The 19,212-nt window shown below is 44.5% G+C and overlaps 1 protein-coding gene across 2 annotated transcripts in view; it reads left to right on the top strand.

Moving 5' to 3' along the window:
- Window positions 1-17,657, top strand: part of DAAM (disheveled-associated activator of morphogenesis-like protein) — a 126,987-nt gene extending 109,330 nt beyond the window's left edge. For both annotated transcript variants that reach the window (XM_089560773.1, XM_089560774.1), the window contains exons 14-24: window positions 620-818; window positions 2,035-2,156; window positions 3,107-3,223; window positions 4,023-4,220; window positions 5,659-5,765; window positions 5,925-6,013; window positions 8,524-8,738; window positions 9,603-9,664; window positions 10,288-10,480; window positions 13,334-13,504; window positions 14,485-17,657. In XM_089560773.1, the coding sequence (XP_089416899.1) occupies window positions 620-818; window positions 2,035-2,156; window positions 3,107-3,223; window positions 4,023-4,220; window positions 5,659-5,765; window positions 5,925-6,013; window positions 8,524-8,738; window positions 9,603-9,664; window positions 10,288-10,480; window positions 13,334-13,504; window positions 14,485-14,835 (1,824 nt within the window). In that variant the 3' untranslated portion in view covers window positions 14,836-17,657. The remainder of the gene's footprint in view (window positions 1-619; window positions 819-2,034; window positions 2,157-3,106; window positions 3,224-4,022; window positions 4,221-5,658; window positions 5,766-5,924; window positions 6,014-8,523; window positions 8,739-9,602; window positions 9,665-10,287; window positions 10,481-13,333; window positions 13,505-14,484) is intronic.
- Window positions 17,658-19,212: the final 1,555 nt, after the last annotated feature.

Here is a 19,212-nt window from a genome sequence, read left to right as displayed (position 1 = left end):
GCTATAGACTAGTTCGAAAGCGCGGGCCTGTTTTTATTTATGTTCATTTCCGGTAAGCTATTTATTATGGTGAAAAAGTGTAACGTATGGAGGAGCTATTTACTATTTACAAAGCAACCCGGAAGTCGCTGAGCCACCGTGGTGCTTCTTTCCTGTACCAAGTTGCGTCCAGTCAGGAATGATTGTTACAGTGATTATTGTAGTGTAAAGCTGCACTGACGCGCTTTTCCAAGCAGGGAATCTTGAAGAAAATATCGGCCCTAAAGATTTCTCTGTTGGCCCTGTCGGTTCGCTGATCTGCGTTATTAGTCGTAGTTACTCTGATGATAGGCTTATCTTCAACACGGGAACTAAGAGATTACCGATGATCGCTCACAGTGAAGGAGTTGATTGCAACTGCAAGCAAGCATAGCAGTGGGTGCGGCAGGGATTAGGAAGTTATGCGGATAAAAGGTGACCGCAGCTGGTACAGGGAAGAGTTGATTAAAGTATAGTGGGAGATACCTGTGCCGTGCAGTGGACGCTGTGCTTACGCTGGTAATTGTGACGAATTCAGCGCATTGTCACCAGCCTGATTACGGGCTGAGGTATGATTCTGGCCACTTGCTTGCCTCTGCAGCTGGACTCCGAGAGGCGCGAGCGAAGCCACGCTGCGAGCACACTGAGGAATGGCCTGCCGGAGGATTCTCGATTGTCGCTCCACAGAGGGAGCCTCCCTGCGGGCGCGCTGCCTCCGATTGGCTCGTTGAGTACGCCACCTCCGCCTCCTCCTCCGATGCCTTCGATGGGAGGGCCGCCGGCACCCCCACCACTCCCTGGTAGGTGGGAGTAAACTGTGAGGAAACTCCCTTTTTTCTCGGAGTTATAGACTCTGGGATTGGGCACGAGGTGTATTCCTCTTCTGCTTTCCGCTTTGAAACGTGCATCTTTTTATTTACGCTGAAAACCGTTACTGGGACCCTACTGAAGCCCATTGTAGTTGCAGAAATCCACAAGTCAAGAGCCAAATGAAGCCTAGCCTGTCTTTTTTGCTAACCGTCCTATTAAAGAAAAAAAAAGGAAAATTCTGGAAGTGTGTAAAACGCAGTTTCGTACACACGGAAGTGTATTTGGATGCGTAAAATTTTAAAAATCAGCTTTTGCGGAGGAACATGTTCCATGGGACATTCTCTTTCGAATGAACTTGCTTGCACAATTTTGGTGATACATGCTGGTGCCGCAATACTGGAGTAAATAAAAGCAGGTACTGATTGCCAGAGACGTTCCGTAGAAAGAAAGATGATTTCGATTCTGTTCCTAGTTACGTTTCTAGAACTGGGGGAAGCACAGGAGATATTATATAAAACATTTAATGCCGCACTGCTCCATAACGCAGTACTCGATAACGCCTTCGGCGTAGTGCTTCGTCGAGATTCTCATTTTCAGAACGTTGCTCCTGCTGCTAGATATTATCTTCAGCTTATCCCAGCTGCGGTTTTAAGCTCTATGAACAATGCTTCTTTTCAGGTTTTCTGGTCAGAGAGCTTTTTTTTATAATATCGTACCGCGACATTACTTACAAGTAGTGCGGACTCTTCAGTTAGCTGGCGAAGCATTTTTGAAAAACAATAGCTTGCGAAAAGGTGGACCAGAAGAAAAAGCACTCCATCCATGTGCTCTCTTCGTCTTTAACTGGGCTGTTGATTTTTAAAGTGCTTACAACATCGGCAGTGACAACAACACGCAGCTCCTTAAAGGTGTTCCTGACCAGGACGTATATGCCATTTACTATCGCGCAGTACATTGTAATGAAGGAGCAGCACATGTCGCATTTATTTTTGACGGTTGTATGTTTCCAGTCGCCCTTATTACTGGACAAGGCGCAGTTAAGCCTCTGCATGTAGATATGACACACGTTGCGCGGACTCAAAAGTATCTAGAATGCGCATTTTGCGACAGCACGCTTTCCAGGATTCATCAAGTATGATGGGACGTGTGTCAGCACCTCTTGTGTCGCACTGAAAATTTAAGAAAAAACGCTTTTCCTTCTCCAAGGTATGGGCATGGCACCTCCACCGCCACCTTGCTTGCCACCGATGTCACGGACGCCCAAGATAAAGAACATTCCTCAGCCGACGAACCCTCTCAAATCTTTCAACTGGTCCAAGTTGCCAGAGGTGAGCGCCTTAGTTGTTTCTACTAGTCTTGCATATCTGCAGCATTTGTGTGTTGATTTCTTAAGGTGGTTATTTGGCCGTCGTTTTCGAATTGTCATAATAGTTATAGCGCTTGATTATTGCGCATAGCGCTGGCATTTGATAGAGATTTTTCATCAAGTACGACACGGCTGCAGCACAAATAGGAGGGCATTGAATGGCGCTTGTTATAAACTTTTTTTTCCAGGTGTAACCATCGAATTAGACGCAGGAAGAAAAGTCCCGACACGGTTCCGTCATGTCGTGCAGTCTGTCGTCCAAGCATTGTGCTGTGTTGTTCGTTGAGATAAAGAGCACGGAATGTGGTTAATGACTTCTAGAGCCGTATTTTGTTAAGGCTCGTTTCATTCTCATTTCATCTGGCCGTGACCTAAATTACGACGAAGACAACAAGATATATGGGCGACCATAATCAATCAGAGACACGGCCTGTCTGGTCGCGCGCCGCCTCTAGCCATCGCAGTTAGTCCGGCCGAACCAGGCGAACCGTGCTCTTCCGATTCGAAGCCCAACCGAGGCGGTATTAGCGTCGGTAAGTTTCCAGGCACATGGGAAACGCGTCGCCATTTTTCGTCATTCGTTGGCGTCGCAGCCGGCGCCAGCGCTAATACGCCAGATAGACATAAATGTAGGACGCGTTTGTGCAAGGGGCATTATAGGGACATGTTTGGGCCGCTATCAGCGCGACTATTTCTTCCAGGTTCTACGTCACGTGGAACAGCGACCGATGGCAGGAAAAAAAAGCGAAATGAATACGGAATTAATCATTACATAATACTGTCCCTGGGATGATATTAATTCGTAGTCTATGGAAGTCAGGTGTAGGGCCGAACCCCATGAAGGCCGAGGAAAAAATTATGAAAGGCCATGCTAAGGCGGACTGTGTTCTAATGCTCGTTTGGCTTTTGCAGACTAGGGTTGACGGCACCGTGTGGACGGAGTTGGACGACACAAAGCTTTACAAGGACATTGACCTGGCCGACATTGACAGAACGTTCTCAGCCTACCAGAAACAGCAAGGGTGCGGGGTACGTACCTTGTTGCGATCGGAAATGCATAACAGTTTACTAACCTCCCTCGGAAACTACACTGCTAGCTCTCAATTCAGCGGAAGAGCGAGTGACCAATTTCTCTCTATGGAACCACACACATGGACTGGAAATGCAAAACCTTCATAAGGCCCCTCTTACGTACATCTCCACGGCAGTGTCCAGCGGAAAAATAACTCATGATACCAGTTAACTTATCGAAAGGTATTGCCACGAAGTTCAGTAACCGGTCAAGGTTCTAGTTTAGCAATGTCCTGAAAATGACCTCGCCATTTTTGGCTTGCACACAGCTGGCGCGAGTTAACTTGTGTTTGTTTGCAGAAAGCTTTATAACACGAGACCGTTCGCAAAATGACAGTTTACAAAACGGCTGTTCATAAAATAAGCTCATGTGTTGTTACACGAGCTTAATTCTGCGATGATCTGGACTATAGCAATAACCGTCCTCGAAATATGTAAAGTTGTAACAGAATGGAATAATGAGCGAGTTTCGATTAAAGAGCCAGTCGCAAATAAACCGACTGCCCCGGTGAAGCCGTGGTCCCGGGTTCGAATCCCGGACCAGGACGAATTTTTCTTTAACTGCGAAGCTTCTTAGAAAGCTGTATAGCTAGCTTTCCTTTGTAGCCGTATGGCTGCGCTTGGGTGGATGTCAATGAGTAATTACTCCCTTATTACGAATTCAGCACGTGTGTGTGTCTTCCAGGAGTGGTTATTTGTGTGACAATTAGGCCTGTAGTTTTAGGCTTAGGGCTAACGGGGTTTTATCTTCTCCCAGACCAACGGCTCGCTGGAGGACATTCCCGCCCTTACGAGCCGAAGCCCTCGGGTCCGGGAGCTCTCGCTCATCGATGGCCGCCGGGCCCAGAACTGCACCATCCTGCTGTCCAAGCTGAGGCTGACCAACGACGAGATTTGCCGGGCCATCCTCTCCATGGATTCCAAGGACCAGCTGCCAAAGGACATGGTGGAACAGGTGCGCCAGCCGCATTTCCATGGTTTGCACTCGTTTAAGAACACTATAGCACTAGTTTCTCTAATAACCGTACTGCTTTTAATGCACACGAGACACAGCGAACCCATTCAATAACTTCTTCGCTGAAAGATGGCTACTGTGAAACTTGGACGAGATGAGAGCAGGTATGACAAACAGAATTGGCTCACGACTGATGATCTTCACTTCAGTGAAATAATAAATATACTTTAGGAGAGAGAGTTACAAAACAAGCAAACTAATGAAAAACAATGCATTAGATTGTAAGATTAAATATATCATTGATTAAAATACGCCAGTCTGCTGGCTTATTCGTTGAGGTATGCTATTTCCTCTAGTGATAGCATAAAACTAGCTATCGTGCTCGAAAAGACATCCGATATATATTATTCTTCTCTGACAGTGGGCGAGTGGAAGGATTTGCAGCTACGAATTTGTCTAATTATTGACCGCTGCTACTTTGAGAGCACACAACATATAGCCAATTTACCTCAATAACTTATTATATTCTTCGTGAAGACCCTTTAAATAAGCTTATTTTCCTCCGCTAGTGCTGGAATGAAATGGTATACAGCAAAGAAATTCTTGTAGTCGTCCATATATTGGATGTTTTTTGATTACGTCCGTAGGTCTTGGTTATAATTTTACTTTCAAATGCACTCATACTCGAACCGAAGTGTCTACCTTATGCAATAAAAAATGAATCTGCAGATTAATTTGATAAGATTAAATATGGAAGAAAAACGTGTTTAAAACTTTTGAACTTGTAAAGGTTGTTTTGTTTCTGATGTAGCGCACTGTTCTCCTCAGGATCAGCGACGTCGACGCTTCAAATTTACTTAGGTTTTCCGCTCGTGGGTAGTTTCTGTATTCAGCTTCAAGGAAATGTAAAGAACAGCAGGCTGTGCATGTTTTCTACCTGCCATCTTTTGACGCCCTTAAATGTATGACGCACAACTCTGGTAGCGCAGATAGACGCTATGCAAAGAATGGCGCTCTCACATGTTGATAAAGAAACGTTAAAGCTCTCAGTCACTTTTATATCTAGTTATTTTTCTTGGAATGCGTTTTTATAAAGAGTGTGGCTTTTCGAAATTACATTAGGCTTTTTGATGTCGAGTGTCGGAGGGTTACGGTGATTGCGCGGCGGTTTTAGCATCGGCAAAACGGGCGGAAGACATCTGCCTCCGACCGTTCTCACAGTATACCGCACGCCGTTTGGTAAAAATCGCTCCTAAAGGACCTGGTATGGAGCTGAAGCAACGTAGTGAGAGATAGGTTAAACTTCTGTCTAGGTGTTGGTCAAAGTTGCTGGTGCAGTAGCGTGGTTAGCTGATTCTTACGCAACTTACACTGAAAAAGGAGGGAGCACATGTTATGGGGGCGTGAGTGGATAAACAAGCCTATTTTTCTCCGACAGCTACTCAAGTTCCTTCCAAGCCCTGAAGAGAAAGCGTTGTTGGAGGAGCACAGCAGTGAGATGGAAAGTATGGCGAAGGCGGACAGATTTCTCTACGAAATCAGCAGGTGGGTAGCAGAGGAATACTGTCCTTACGTTCGCCAATCACACTTTCCTTTGAAGAAGTTATGTGCATTTCTATATGCCTTCAGAAATTACTGCTAACTTCATTGCCATTTGAAAATTTGGTTTACTAAAGCTTAAATTGGCTTTCATCTTTTTTCTAGAATTATTCACTACGAGCAACGACTGAGGACACTTTACTACAAGAAAAAGTTCCAGGAAAGGGTGTCTGACTGCAAACCGAAAATTGTTGGTGAGTTATGAGTGATGTTTTTCAGCCAGGTCTAACCGGTCGGACTGCATGACGCCTGTATGCTTTCCTGAAGCTTATGTTCTAGCTTCAAAGGAAACATATATAAAAAGAAGGACCTTTTTGTGTAAAGAAGTTTTATTTTCTGATTATAACTGAATTTTCAATGTTTGTGTATAGTTTTACTCATGAACACGCAAAGGCGCATTTTTTCTGCATTGTTGTCGGCTGATCTTCAGATGGTTTCATACTTGAATTGTATTTCTCGGGAAACAAAAAAAATGCATGTTGGAAACTGGTACACAACCAGAACTAGACAGGAACAAACGATGCTATTGCCTTAGTTCAGTTCCATCACTTTCATTATCTATTTTACTCGCGACGTATGAATTTCCCATAACCAGTGGCAGGGGACTTAGTTACTGCAATGCTTATTAATATCTAGAGACTGCGCTTCTCTTGAACTACGGAAGCACCCACAATTTACTCTTCTATGTTTCTGAGTGGGTGCATATCTGGATTAGTTTGCATATAAAAACTCAGCTGTATGTTTCGCCTTTTTATCAAGGCTTCTTTGTTGGTCTTTGATGGCAGAAGTGGGGTTAATCTAAAGGCATCTGACATCTTAACCGCCTTGAGTAGTCCGCTCGGCAGAGAGGCTCCACTTATGCTCGCTCCAGACTCTATACACGAGCTAAACGAAACGGCGCCAAGCTTTACACCTCCCTCATAAAATTCAGTAACAATAAACTGATGACTCTATTACACAAAGAAAAGACGAACGAACCCCCATCGCTGCAAACATATACTTTCAGAACTGTACGACAGTGTAATATAAAGCATTAACATTGTTACAGTCAGATAGCAAAACGAGCCTGCTAGGTTACTGTTGAGATCGCCCACTGGCTCTAGCTTCTGCATTCAGATATGCACACACAGAAAAAAAAAAGACAGGAACGCGCCGAACATTACGAGCGCCAATAGAAGATTTCTTTTTCGACTTTTCTTTCTATACTCTTAACTTACTTTTCAGCTACCTTAAGTTCGCAGTCTGTTTTTGACAAGGTGCATTGTCGACTTCGAGTGCATACTTCCTAAGCAACCTTTAGGATATCTTTCTTTCGACTGCACATGAAACAGTATATAAATGGCACAAAATGCATTCGTAATCCATTAAATCGAAAGCTGCAACCATCCCTGCCGAGTGGGACTGCTCCTTCAGTTTAAACGTGCATCATAAGATTAGGCGGCTTCTGGTTCTCAGCGCTTCATGATACTTGTGACGTCTGTTCTCTCTCGTAATCTGATACTTAGTTCAAGCAGTGACATTTTGCGGCTCACTATTTTTCTGCTTCAGTTTTATTGATTAGACTACGGTTGCCATGTAATGACATGAATGTGCTTATGCACAGATGCAAGAAAATATGTTTGAGAACAAAAGGTAAATCTGCTTTGCAAAATCGACTGAGGTTTTGCTGAAGGTCCTTAATTCATTTACTCAGTCATGAATGTCTTTCTAGGGGTACACGGCAGATGTTTTTTAAAGAATGTTATAGTCAGCTTCGAGATATTTAGCTCGCTAATCGCATCAGATGCGAGGGCCAGAATATCAGCGGAAAACTTGAGCGTTTGTAGCTAACAGGCAGTGTAAATATAGTTGGCATGAGTGCTGTTAGTACGGCACCCTCGTTTACCTTCGTCCCCTCGTTAAGAATGCTTTAGGCGCAAATGTCCAAAATTTTCTGCCTCAGAACTCCGCGAATCGTCACTGACTTGCATAGTGCCACGTAGGCTTAAGCTAATAACTAATACTGAGCCCAGTCCCTATATGCGTCCAAGCGGTGTCTTTGCATTTGTGGCACTTCGCAAATCACGGAATCGCATCAAATGACCCAGAGTGAGTTTCTAGAATCGACGGATAAGCATTTGGATGTGCGTACAAACAATACTGTGATGGTTGTAAGGTTGTAAAGACATTTACTTTTTGTGGCACTAAAAGAGTTTCGAGAAAAAACGATCCATTCGTGAAGCGACTGCTCCGTGTCAATGTTAGTAGAAATGAGAACCTGCTCTCATTGAACTGCCAAGGAGGAAACGCTGGGAAAAGGCTAATTCAATTTCTTGTTTGCCGCATTCATTGCATATAGGGATCACAAAAGGTAACTTGAGTTAACGCTTTGCAGGTAACATGCTCTGAAACGTCAGAAAAGATTGCCGTGAAGTATGCAGCCGAACCTCGTTATAACGAAGCGGTTCATAACGAAATATTGGATATAACGAAAGAATGATGATTCTCCTTGGAAGCTCGGTCAACAGGGACTGTAACGAATCTACGAGTAAAACGAAGCAGTCGCCGGCCCCTTCAACTTCGTTACAACGAGGGTCAATTCTATTTGCAAAGACGCGCGATGCGTTCGCTGCCCATACCTTTTTATTCTAGCCATATGCCTGACGTATGAATGTCGAAATTAGATGGTGATGATGCCAAGCACTGTGGTCGTTTCTTATTTCAGCCGTCCTGGAGGCGTCGAAGGAAGTACAGCGCAGCAAACGCCTCAAGAAGCTTCTCGAAGTTGTGCTGGCGTTCGGGAACTACATGAATCGCGGTCAACGCGGAAATGCGGTCGGTTTCAAGCTCTCCAGCCTGAACCACCTGGCCGACACCAAGTCCAGTACGAACCGCAACTTCACCCTGCTGCACTACCTGATCGAGACCCTGGAAAAGAAGGTGCTCTTGAGTTTTGTAGACTTTTGTTACCGAGTTTCGCGCTAGGAAATACGGGGGCTGACGTGTAGGCTAGTGATGTTGAATGCTGCAACCACTGTATGGCGCTTATTTGATTATTTAGACCTGACAGACGCACTTCCTTGAGGCGAAGATGCTTTTGTTGGATATATGTTGAAATAGTGATTTACTTGACGAAAGCTTTCTCTCTTTACAACTTATAACGTTGTTTCTCTTTTATAATAAGCATTTTTATATTTTTAAGAAATTAATTGCCTGTTTTTGTTTTAGTGTACGTGTTGGTATGTTTTCCTTCTCATCAGACATTGAGTTTGATTAAGTGCTTTGAAGAAGAAAGTTCATGAATTAGGTAGGGCTTAGAGGAAGCGGAGTTTTTTAATAGGTGTTTGTTATTAGTATTAACGCATCAGTTAGAAACCCGCCGCGGTGGCTCAGTGGTTACGGCACCCGGCTGCTGACCCGAAAGATGCGGTTTCGATCCCGGCCGCGGCGGCTGAATTTCGATGGAGGCGAAATTCTAGAGGCCCGTGTACTGTGCGATGTCAGTGCACGTTAAAGAACCCCAGGTGGTCGAAATTTCCGGAGCCCTTCACTACGGCGTTCCTCTATAGCCTGAGTCGCTTTGGGACGTCAAACCTTAATAAACCAAACCAAGCATCAGTTAGTTCTGCCTCGCCATCTAAGTGTGACTTGAGAAGAAAATGGGCTAACCGCTTCCCAAATACTAAGCGCGAGGCTGCAACTGAGTTCTTGAAGCCAGTGTATTGGGCAGCTTAGCACTGACTTCATTTTTTTTTTTCCTTGGAAAAGCTTGAGTGGTAATAAGGTTGCCGCTTATATTTGCAGTTCAAGGATACTTTGAAACTCGAGGAAGACATTCCCCACGTCAAGAAAGCAGCAAAAGTCAAGTAAGTAAAGATGGTTTTCTTTTATCTATAACGAGAAAGGTTGAGGGAATGATTGTCTTTGTTTATAACATGCTATATCTTTAAAGTAGCTGGAAATCTTACGGCCACCACTGAACTTTCTGGGCAATTTCTGCAGTATTGAAGTGTAGAAAAATGCTTGTATTGAGCTTTCAAGCTTGTACTATCCATTGCGACAGATCAACCTACCAACATTGCGGAGGAGCAGTGCACGTACAGCTCCAGCACTAGAGCTACTTAAAAAAAATGAAGAATAATTTTTGCTTAAACTTTATAAATGTGCGAAAGCAAAATTGCATGAACGATAACGACGGCGACGAATACAAAGAATACTCCACCTGTGTCTTTGCGCCGCAGATGGAAGTTCACGAAGACGACGATATTGCTCGAGGTTTACCCATCTAATAGTGCTCTGACACTGTTATTTTGTTTTTCATTGTCACTCAAGCGCTCTTCCTTCTGTCGGTTTTGAAAATATTTTATAATTTCCTGTTTATGTTTCGCTGTTTTTACCAGAGAGATAAGCTTATACATTAACGAACCATATCAGGTGGTATGACGTAATAAGGAAATCATTGAAAGATTCCCAACGCTTTCCTTCGCAGCTTGGGCGAGCTGGAAAGGGAGATCAGAGACCTGAAAACCGGCCTGAGCGAGGTTCAGAAAGAGCTCGACTACCTACGCGGGCAGCCCGCCCAGCCAGGTGACAAGTTCGTCCTGGTGATGAAGGAATTCATCACCGGTGCCACCTACAAGTTCTCTGAGCTTGAGGACAGTTTCCTCGACATGAAGTCAAGGGTGAGCAGCACTCTGCTTTGCTTCCCCTCTTGCAAAATTTTTTTTAGACAGCCTATAGACTTTCTACCGACTTCTGTCTTTATTATAAAGTCTATGGACTCTGTATAGACAAATCCCATAGAGTAGTCTATGGGCAATACAAATGCTATAGACAGTCTATAGACAATCTATAGATTTATGGCCATACAATTTTAGTAGACTTTTTTCTATAGACCATGAATAGAAAAGAGAAATATCTATAGGAAGGCAATAGAGTCTATAATAAGTCTATAGGTTGCCTATAGATCATTTTTATGAAGGCTGCGCCGAATGCAGTCATTGCACACTTAGCCTATACTGGTATTAATGCGATAACGTTCAGGTTGTCGTCTAAGGACAAAAAAAAAATCTGGCTTCTCTGTCACTAAGTTCTATGATTGGTTGGGAGAGGTCACATGATCTATGACATTATCACAACCTGCCCATCGCGGTGCTGCGTATGAGCCTTACGGAAGCTCGGGAAGAGCAACCCGGGTCTCATAAGCCCCACTCGCGTCGGTGTTTCAAGCAGTCACATGCCAGTGCAGTGGCGCATCGCTTAACCGCAGCGCCACTGTGTCCGTAGTGGTATGAGGAGGCGCTGCGATCTAGCAGTGTAACGCATTTTGCGGAGTTGCGCGGTCGGAATTGGAAAAGAATGACAAGTGCAGTAGATTGGGAAGTGAAAGGCAATGGAGTCAGAATTTTAATAGAGTTTATTTAGAATAGAATCAGAACTGGAATAGATTGGCGAGTGAAAGAAGAACGCTGTCGCATTTACACCGCATCGATCCAATGATCGCCCTTATATTTTTTTATCATCCGAGTGTCATGAGCGGTGGGAAGTACTAGGAAAAATAAGAAAAGTACGTATGCGATACAGTCATGCCATGATGGGGTTTTGAATTCGCAATAGATGTACGAGCAATTAGTCTTCATTCAAGACCAGAATCAGTATCCTCATCAAGATCAACCTTGAAATTGCACTATTAGAATCATGCGCATAGCATAAAATTATTCATGAAAAATTGTTGTCCTCGCTCATAATAATCACTATCATCATCGCAATTATCGTCTTTGCTGAGCATATGCAGGTCAAAACACTGCAGCATACATGGAGAGGAAAACGATATCTATAACGTTAGTAAACATTAAGGAGCAATGCGCGCTAGCTCTAATGTCCGGCGTAGCAGCACGATACCGGAGACAATAATTTCGTGTTTTAAGTTTCGGTCACCGAAGCGTAAGAAATCTGCGCAAACCGCATTTCGAAACATAGTTACCAAACCAAGGCCAAAGCCAAGTGCATGTACAGGATACGTAATGAGCAGAGATGAAGACCCCGTGGTCTGTAAAGGTCAGAGTGGATTGCATGGGCAGCCGTGAGTAGGCGAACATAATCAGTGATTGTAGAGAGTGACATGGAGTGAGTAGAGTATGGAGTTTGGTGGAATAACGTGACCACGGCTGATAAAGAACAGGAAGAGTTGAAGGTTCTCACTCATAGATTACTTCCGTAGTATATACTGCCGCAGTAATCGCAGAATACCTGCAGTTCAAGCGTTCTTTTCCTTGTTGCTTCGAGCAGTGCTTGAGCGCGTGACTGTATCAAACGTAGTGCACGGAAATCCTCGCCAAAATGCAGGCATTCAAATTCTGCATGGCTTCCTGGTGATACTGGTGAACTCCGGACACGGTCTGAATCACTGACATAAGTCTGCCTCGCAGCGCTGCTTTCGGTCTTCTTACTTTGCCGCTTTCGTATCACGAGCAACGACCGGTCAAGCGCAGTGCCAGGGTGATAAGGTCGGAAACAGAGCGGAACATTCGGAAGGGCCGCACGTGGTCTTGAGTTGCGTTATGTGCTCCGAGTGCATACGGCCTCTAATGTAAGTGGTGTGCATAATAGCAAACGTAAGGCTCCGGGTTCGAGGTCTGCACTGGCTGGTAGATTTGTCGAAAAAAAAACTTTCGTTATAATGTGCAAGTCATAAAATTACGCAAGTCAACAAAGTAGAAAAGTCGACGTGCAAGTTGGTGTTGGTTTATTGTAAGCGCGATTTAAATGCTGCTGTGCTAACAGGGACAAAGAAAGTAAAACAAGTGACAAGGCGTCCTTGTGGTCTTCATATCCTACTTGTAGGTTTTTAATGCTTTCTTTGTTTTTTTAACTATTCGCGCCTCAGTTTTCTTATAGTAAGCGAAAAAAAAACCCCTTGATTTCTGAGAAGCCGTAGAACGATTTAGAAGAGTTACATGACTTTTTTATGTCATTGCTCATGAAATAGTTGTTCTTGAAGGAATGGTCCATGGTCATGCTCTTATTGTTATTCGTGGAAGTGAGGGCAGTAAAACAAGGAGAAAATCGCAAAGTGAGGACGCATTCTTCCGCAGCTTTTAGGCGGAACGCGGCAGTTTCGCTTTAGTGTTACGCATATTGGACGTGGACACTTTTATTAAGTAATAAATGTTTCCCTTACTGTGAATAAAATATCAACACTTGGATTTTCTACACATTTCCAGCCCGTTCTGAAGAGTTGCTATTGCGATGAATGTATAAATCTGACGCACCTGTGTAATAAACTCCACTGAATTTCCGAAATCTGCCTTGTTGGTTTATACCTCGTCCCTTGCCTTTCTTCGTGGTTTCAACATGCATTCTAATACTCCTATTGAAGTCAGTTTGAGCACAGCTTTTGCGACCTTCCCCAGTTCAATTCTGACGCAGTGATTTTTTTGCGTAAGTAGAGCGTGTTGAAAGCGCATGACGGTCGCTTCCCTAGCATGATGTATTGGCTCACCGTCACGTTGTTTTCTTCGCTCCTCGTCGTGCAGTACGAGAAGACGGCGCGGCGCTTCGGCGAGGACCCTGCGCAGGTGCCCCCCGACGAGTTCTTCAGCATCTTCGACTCGTTCCTGGCGTCGTTCAACGAGGCCAAGAACGACAACGAAAACTTCAGGCGGAAGAAGGAGGACGAGGAGCGCCGCAGCAGGCAGGAAGCCGAGGCGAGTGCCCCCTTTGAAGACGCTGCTTTTTACGGGGAGCACATCTTGGCGGTGTTTCGGCAGCCTTGCAAGACATAGACTGAACGACACAGCAGGGACGCACACAATGCTTTGTATCCCCCGTCTACATCTTTTTACCCCGGCTTTTACCGAACCGTTGTTTTTTTATCTGAAAGTGAGTTGCAGCTAGCAGCGAAATCCACATTGTTTTCACACATATGCTCACTTAAAACGTCGTTACAACCTCTACCTCGCCATTGAAGCTTTGTATGTATTGCTTATTGAGGCCATTGTCTTTCCCTCTCAGGACTAATTTTAAAACTTTGGTGCCCTTTTTTTCTACACTGTGATCAGATGTACAATGAGATATGAAGTGTTCCGGATGAATTATTCTCGACCACACCCTGAGTGAAAGCTCGGCGTGCCTCGTGGACAGTCGGCAAACGTTGACATCGCTAAATGCAATGCGAGACCGAAAAGGAAAGCTCCTGAGACGATTGACTACTTAGGCCCTTTAGTGCTGAGCCCCTGACTTGTGATGGCATCACTTCCGAGCCCTCAACTTCTAAAACCCTGACTTCCGCCGCCGCGGTGGCTCAGTGGTTATGGTGCTCGGCTGCTGACCCTAAAGACGCGGGTTCGATCCCGGCCGCGGCGGTTGAATTTCTTTGGAGGAGAAATTCTAGAGGCCCGTGTACTGTGCGATGTCAGTGCACGTTAAAAAACCCCAGGTGGTCGAAATTTCCGGAGCCCTCCACTACGGCTTCTCTCATAGTCTTAGTCGCTTTGGGACGTTAAACCCCATAAACCAAACCAAAACCCTGACTTCCGAGCCAGGGATTTTTTTTATCTCTGAGCGATTTTTGTGAAGGACTAAGAGATATTAACGACTAAGACGATATTAACGACCGTAACCCTTCATGCGTCGTAACTTATGGATTTCAGGTAGGTAAACTGTTGGTTCATGTTTTCTCTTACAGAAGCGCGAGCGTAAGGACAGCACCCTACGCGGCCTGGCCGCACTTCGTGCCAACGGCTCGGCGACGCTCAACGGGTCCCTGAACAGTCTCAAGGGTGGGCCCGGAACTCTGAACGGTGGAGGCACAACGGACAAGGGGGAATTCGACGACCTCATATCGGCACTGCGCACGGGTGACGTCTTCGGCGACGAGTTCTCCAAGACGCGTCGTAACCGACGCCGAGGCAGCAGTCCGGCCTCCAACAACGCCGCATCGCTGCTAGCCGAGAACGGACATCATGTGGTGGTCAACGGGTCGGCCGTACATGACGTTTCTCGGGACCGCATCATACCGCGGAAACTAAAGTCATGAGGCCTAGTCTCGCAGTCCGGTCTAACCATTTATGTGCATGGAGGTCACCTTTGATTCATCTTGCCTCTGATATCCGGTAGAAAAGAAAGTTCCTCTGATGTCCGGTAAAGAAGAAAAGAAAGTCTTGACTCAGAAGAACACCGTTTGTCAAAGGATATCATTGGGACGTACGGGTAAAGATGTGCGGGGTTTTGTGTGTTGGCAGTTATTCCGGGCTTTTGTGAAGTTAAGGAACTTTTTCTCCCAACTTCTCGACATTCTCATTATGTTTACGAGGCACTAAAATCCCCTTGCTCTATACCCTCGCGTCCCTCACGGGCAACTCATGTGAAGCTCTGTTTTTCCAGAGTGTTTTGGACGAAGTCTGTATGCCTCTGCTAAAGGAGGCAGTAGTTTTTTTTGGGCTCATTTAAGGGAGAGGCGAAATTTAGATGAACAAGGTTATTGGCAGTCTGGAAGGAACGAATGCTGTGCTTCGAGAACATCAGTGAATGAAAGCACATTATATAGCTGGCGCACATGTTTCATCCCGTGTTTGATAACATGATCATAGTCTTGGATGCTCTCTGAATCAGAGCAGCAAACTTGCTGAAACGTGGAAGGAAACAGTACTGCCTGTGCAGGCATCACTTGTCTCATTGGGCAAGGAGGTCGTTACGGAGAATCTTGCCTTTGGTGTCTGATCCATGCCTTCTGTCTGCTTGGCCTAGTCGGCTCAATAACTGGTACGAATGATTTCGGGGGAACGAATCGCGATGTCTAAAGTGATTTCTAAGAGATATGTACGCTTTTCCCTCCAAAAAGTTGCGTGATCCAAACTTTTTTGTTTTTCAGCTGTAGGACTGAGGGCAAGCACGTCAAGTATTGTTTTGGAAAAGCGTATTTACATGGAAAGTCGTAACAGGCGGCTTACAAAAGTGTCAACGTGACATTAGCTGTATGGGGGAGTACGTGGTGAAGACAAAAAGAAATATGAAAATTGTAGAATGTTTACTTCACGAAATACTCTATATGGCATATATCCTTGCTCTCCGTCTATTGTCGATGATTAGCTCGAAAGATTCAGCTATTAATTTTCCTTGATTTTTTTTGTTGCGGCTTTTCGTATGCTTGGAATTTTAGAAGCAACGAAACAGAACCAAATTAGGCGGAAGTTCTGACTGTACGTGAGTCGCAACTAGCATCTCGTGACGCGTCGTGGTTGTAATATATAAAGTACTATATAAAGAAGGGAGCTATAGTAGGCTGTGTTGCCCTTGTCATTGTTACTAATGAAAACTATCAATTGATAATCCAATGCGCCAGGTGTCTTAGCGCTGAGTGTCACCATATCTTCGGCAGCAAACTTTTCAATTTGTTTTACCGGAGATTCCGGAGATTCCCACTCTCCGGCAGCAAAGACAAGTCTTCTTTTGTAGATATATTGTTCTATAATCACTGCCAGCTTACGCTTGTAGGGTTTTTTTTTCAGCGCTAGTTCTACTCCTTGGCACAGTTTTACTTCATTTTAAACTAACATCTGCTAGTAATAACATAAGTCTTAACATCTTACTCATGATACCGTCATGTCGTTTCATTGTTAGTTTTTAACATACCTGAACCAGTCGCTAACGGGTCTTTTGCCAGTCATTCTTTGCGAACGTGCGCATATCGACTGTAAAATTTGGGCTGTGTCTAGTTTAATTCTTTATAAGTAGGTAGCGCATGTATTGAAGGTCTTATATTTTCCTCTGTCGCATGAAGAGTTATTAAAATATGTGGGGAAATTTTTTTCGTCACTCTTCCTCACTCATGCATTTTCATTAAATGAGGACTTTTAATGGGAAAAGTAGAGGGTTCTTTTCTAGAAGAGGTGTGCCGTGAGAAGGTACACATATTCTTGCGGGGGTGAGGCTATGCGTCAAATTTGTTTTCATTGCTTTGTCTTAAGCCTTGCTCGAATGGGCCGCTGCGACTCGGAGCTGCAAATTCTAACAAAGCATACAAGATGCTGTGCCCACTACATATAAATACATGTATAACTTTTGTATATAAGAGTGAGAAGTGATGCTGTAAATGGAACTATGGTTTTTCTCCGTGTATTTGTACATAGCCATTACTTGCCGTTTGACTACAGTTGTGCATTATTCTTTTTCTGCCAATAGCGTTGTGCGTTAGTCACTATACCCGCAAAGCAATGCAACCACCTGTTGCCACTGAGCGCTTCAGTCTCCTAACCCCTTTATTGAATAACTGCCATTCATTGTTAAGCGAATGCTCCTTGGCATCGATGTAATCAACTTACTACTACTTGTGCGAAATGTGCTGGAGTTGCGCTTTTCGAGCAGCCGCAAATAATTCCTCGCACTTTTTCTTACGGTGCTTTCGCACGCTTTTTGTACTTTTATATTCCCCCACATGTTGTGCTTACGAATACTAATGGTTGTTTCCTTACTTTTATTCCCCAGAAAGAACTTATTTAGCGTCGATGTCTAGTCGTATAAAGTGTGAGATAGAAGCATTAAAGTGAAATGGTTATATTTACAGAAACAGTTCGTGGCCAGCATGCGCTCATGGTTTCCTAAGTCAGGTTGCGGTCGCCGTTCTGGAGAATCCTCACCGGCGTTCCGGAATGAATGTGTGTTCTGTGACCCCTTTAGCTGGCACGACTTGTGCAATTCTGTTTGTTTCATCTTCAACCTCATCATGTTTATTATTTTTGTCGCAAAGTTGAGAGACGCTGCCGTTATAGAGCTGCGTCAAATGTTGAATGTTGTGTGTAAACTCCCCGAGTTCTTTTTCTTTTTGTACATGTAGAATAAAGATTGAGATATCTTAACGAACACTTTCTTCTGTTTTGATTGCGTCGCTATGCATTAAAAATAAATGTCCGCATTATTTTTATCCTCGTTTCTTTCAAGGAACTGAGACGTTAGCTAGGGCCCCCCCCCCCTCCCCCCTCGCGCCTTGCCCCAATTTTTAGTGCTGAATCCAAACAAGGCACACATGAGCAAAACCCTACGGGCTTAATTACGTAGTCGCACAAAGTACAGCTTTTGTGAAATGTCTTCAGGCTTAAAGATTTGCTTCTGAACCGTAATGTCGGGGACTTACGGTACCCCTGAAGAACAAAACCTTCGAAGAAGTGAGGCTAAGAGTGTACCATACACTGCGTATATTAAAAGCCTGGGTTTGAGTCTTGTCTGCTTAACTACATGGCTGAAAAACAAGCCATATGGCCAGAGAGATTTTCGCTAAGGCTCTACATTCTGAAGTGTGGCTACTACACAATGAGCTCGAAAAAAATTCACATTTACGAACGGCTGAACTGCAGCGTTTTTGTTACGACACACTACGACACCTACGCTGGTTGCCCCAGAGAAATGCACTTGTATAGCTATCCTTGTAAAAAAGAAAGCAACCGCCGTCCAGTCTTATTGTGTGCAAGAATTCACCGAAAAAGTTGCATTGTATCCGCACAGTAATTGCGCAGTGCTTTCTTATGATTGGTAATGCCTGTTGTATTCCGCGAAATTTTGACGTCAAGGTTCTCGGACGTAAGCGCACTATGCCACAGAGGCAGCTGTCATGTAATGGCACGAACTTGTGTCTATGGTGACCTGCCGTGTACCACGTAGTGTGAGATCATATCCCGGTGATGTCAATGCACGTTCTGTTACGTCAGCCACTCACATCATCAAAGCGGCTGTTAAATGCCATGAAAGGCTTAACTGGATAGTTTTGGCCTCTTGCATTGGCTGAACGTTCTTCACGCAGGAATAACTGTCATTTTAATAGAACATTGCAGCAAGTAATTGAGAACATAAACAAGTAAAGAACAATGGCAGTCTTCAAAAGCTCTCATCGAAGTTTCTGATAATGGCATCGATGCGATGGGCAAATCATAGCTTTACTTGGCAAGCTCTGACGCAGGTGACGTGGTGCCAGCGACTGCTCTACCAAGTGGCATTTACATTGTTTTGTGGTGGGCATTGAAATATTTGCTGCTCTGGTCTTCTCATGTCAAATATTATGTAAGGTCTGATCTGATGCAGAAGTGGTGACATCTCTCATAGGCTCCTGTAAGTGAGCAAACTAATTATTGAGTGATGCGCCATCGTTCTCTATTAATAGGTTCGCATTTGAAGGCTTATGCGAACCAAATCCCGGAGGAAGCGGTCTGTACGTGAGCAGCCTCCCTGAAAGCAGTTTTTTTTTAAAAAAAAACCTTATCATTCTTACGGCCATCAATGGGCTTCGAACCCCTGGCGGCGCTAACAGATGAGCTTCACTGATCGCTGCTTCAGACGACGTGGCAAAGGTTTTTCCCAGGACCCATTTCCCAAGTATTTCACCCGAGAAAAGGCGAGTACCAGGTCAATGGAAATTTTTCAGATA

This window comes from Amblyomma mixtum, chromosome 9 (genome assembly GCF_055824585.1).
Source record: "Amblyomma mixtum isolate Tamu chromosome 9, ASM5582458v1, whole genome shotgun sequence".
Lineage (NCBI taxonomy): Eukaryota > Metazoa > Arthropoda > Arachnida > Ixodida > Ixodidae > Amblyomma > Amblyomma mixtum.
This window is presented reverse-complemented; position numbering and strand designations above follow the sequence as displayed.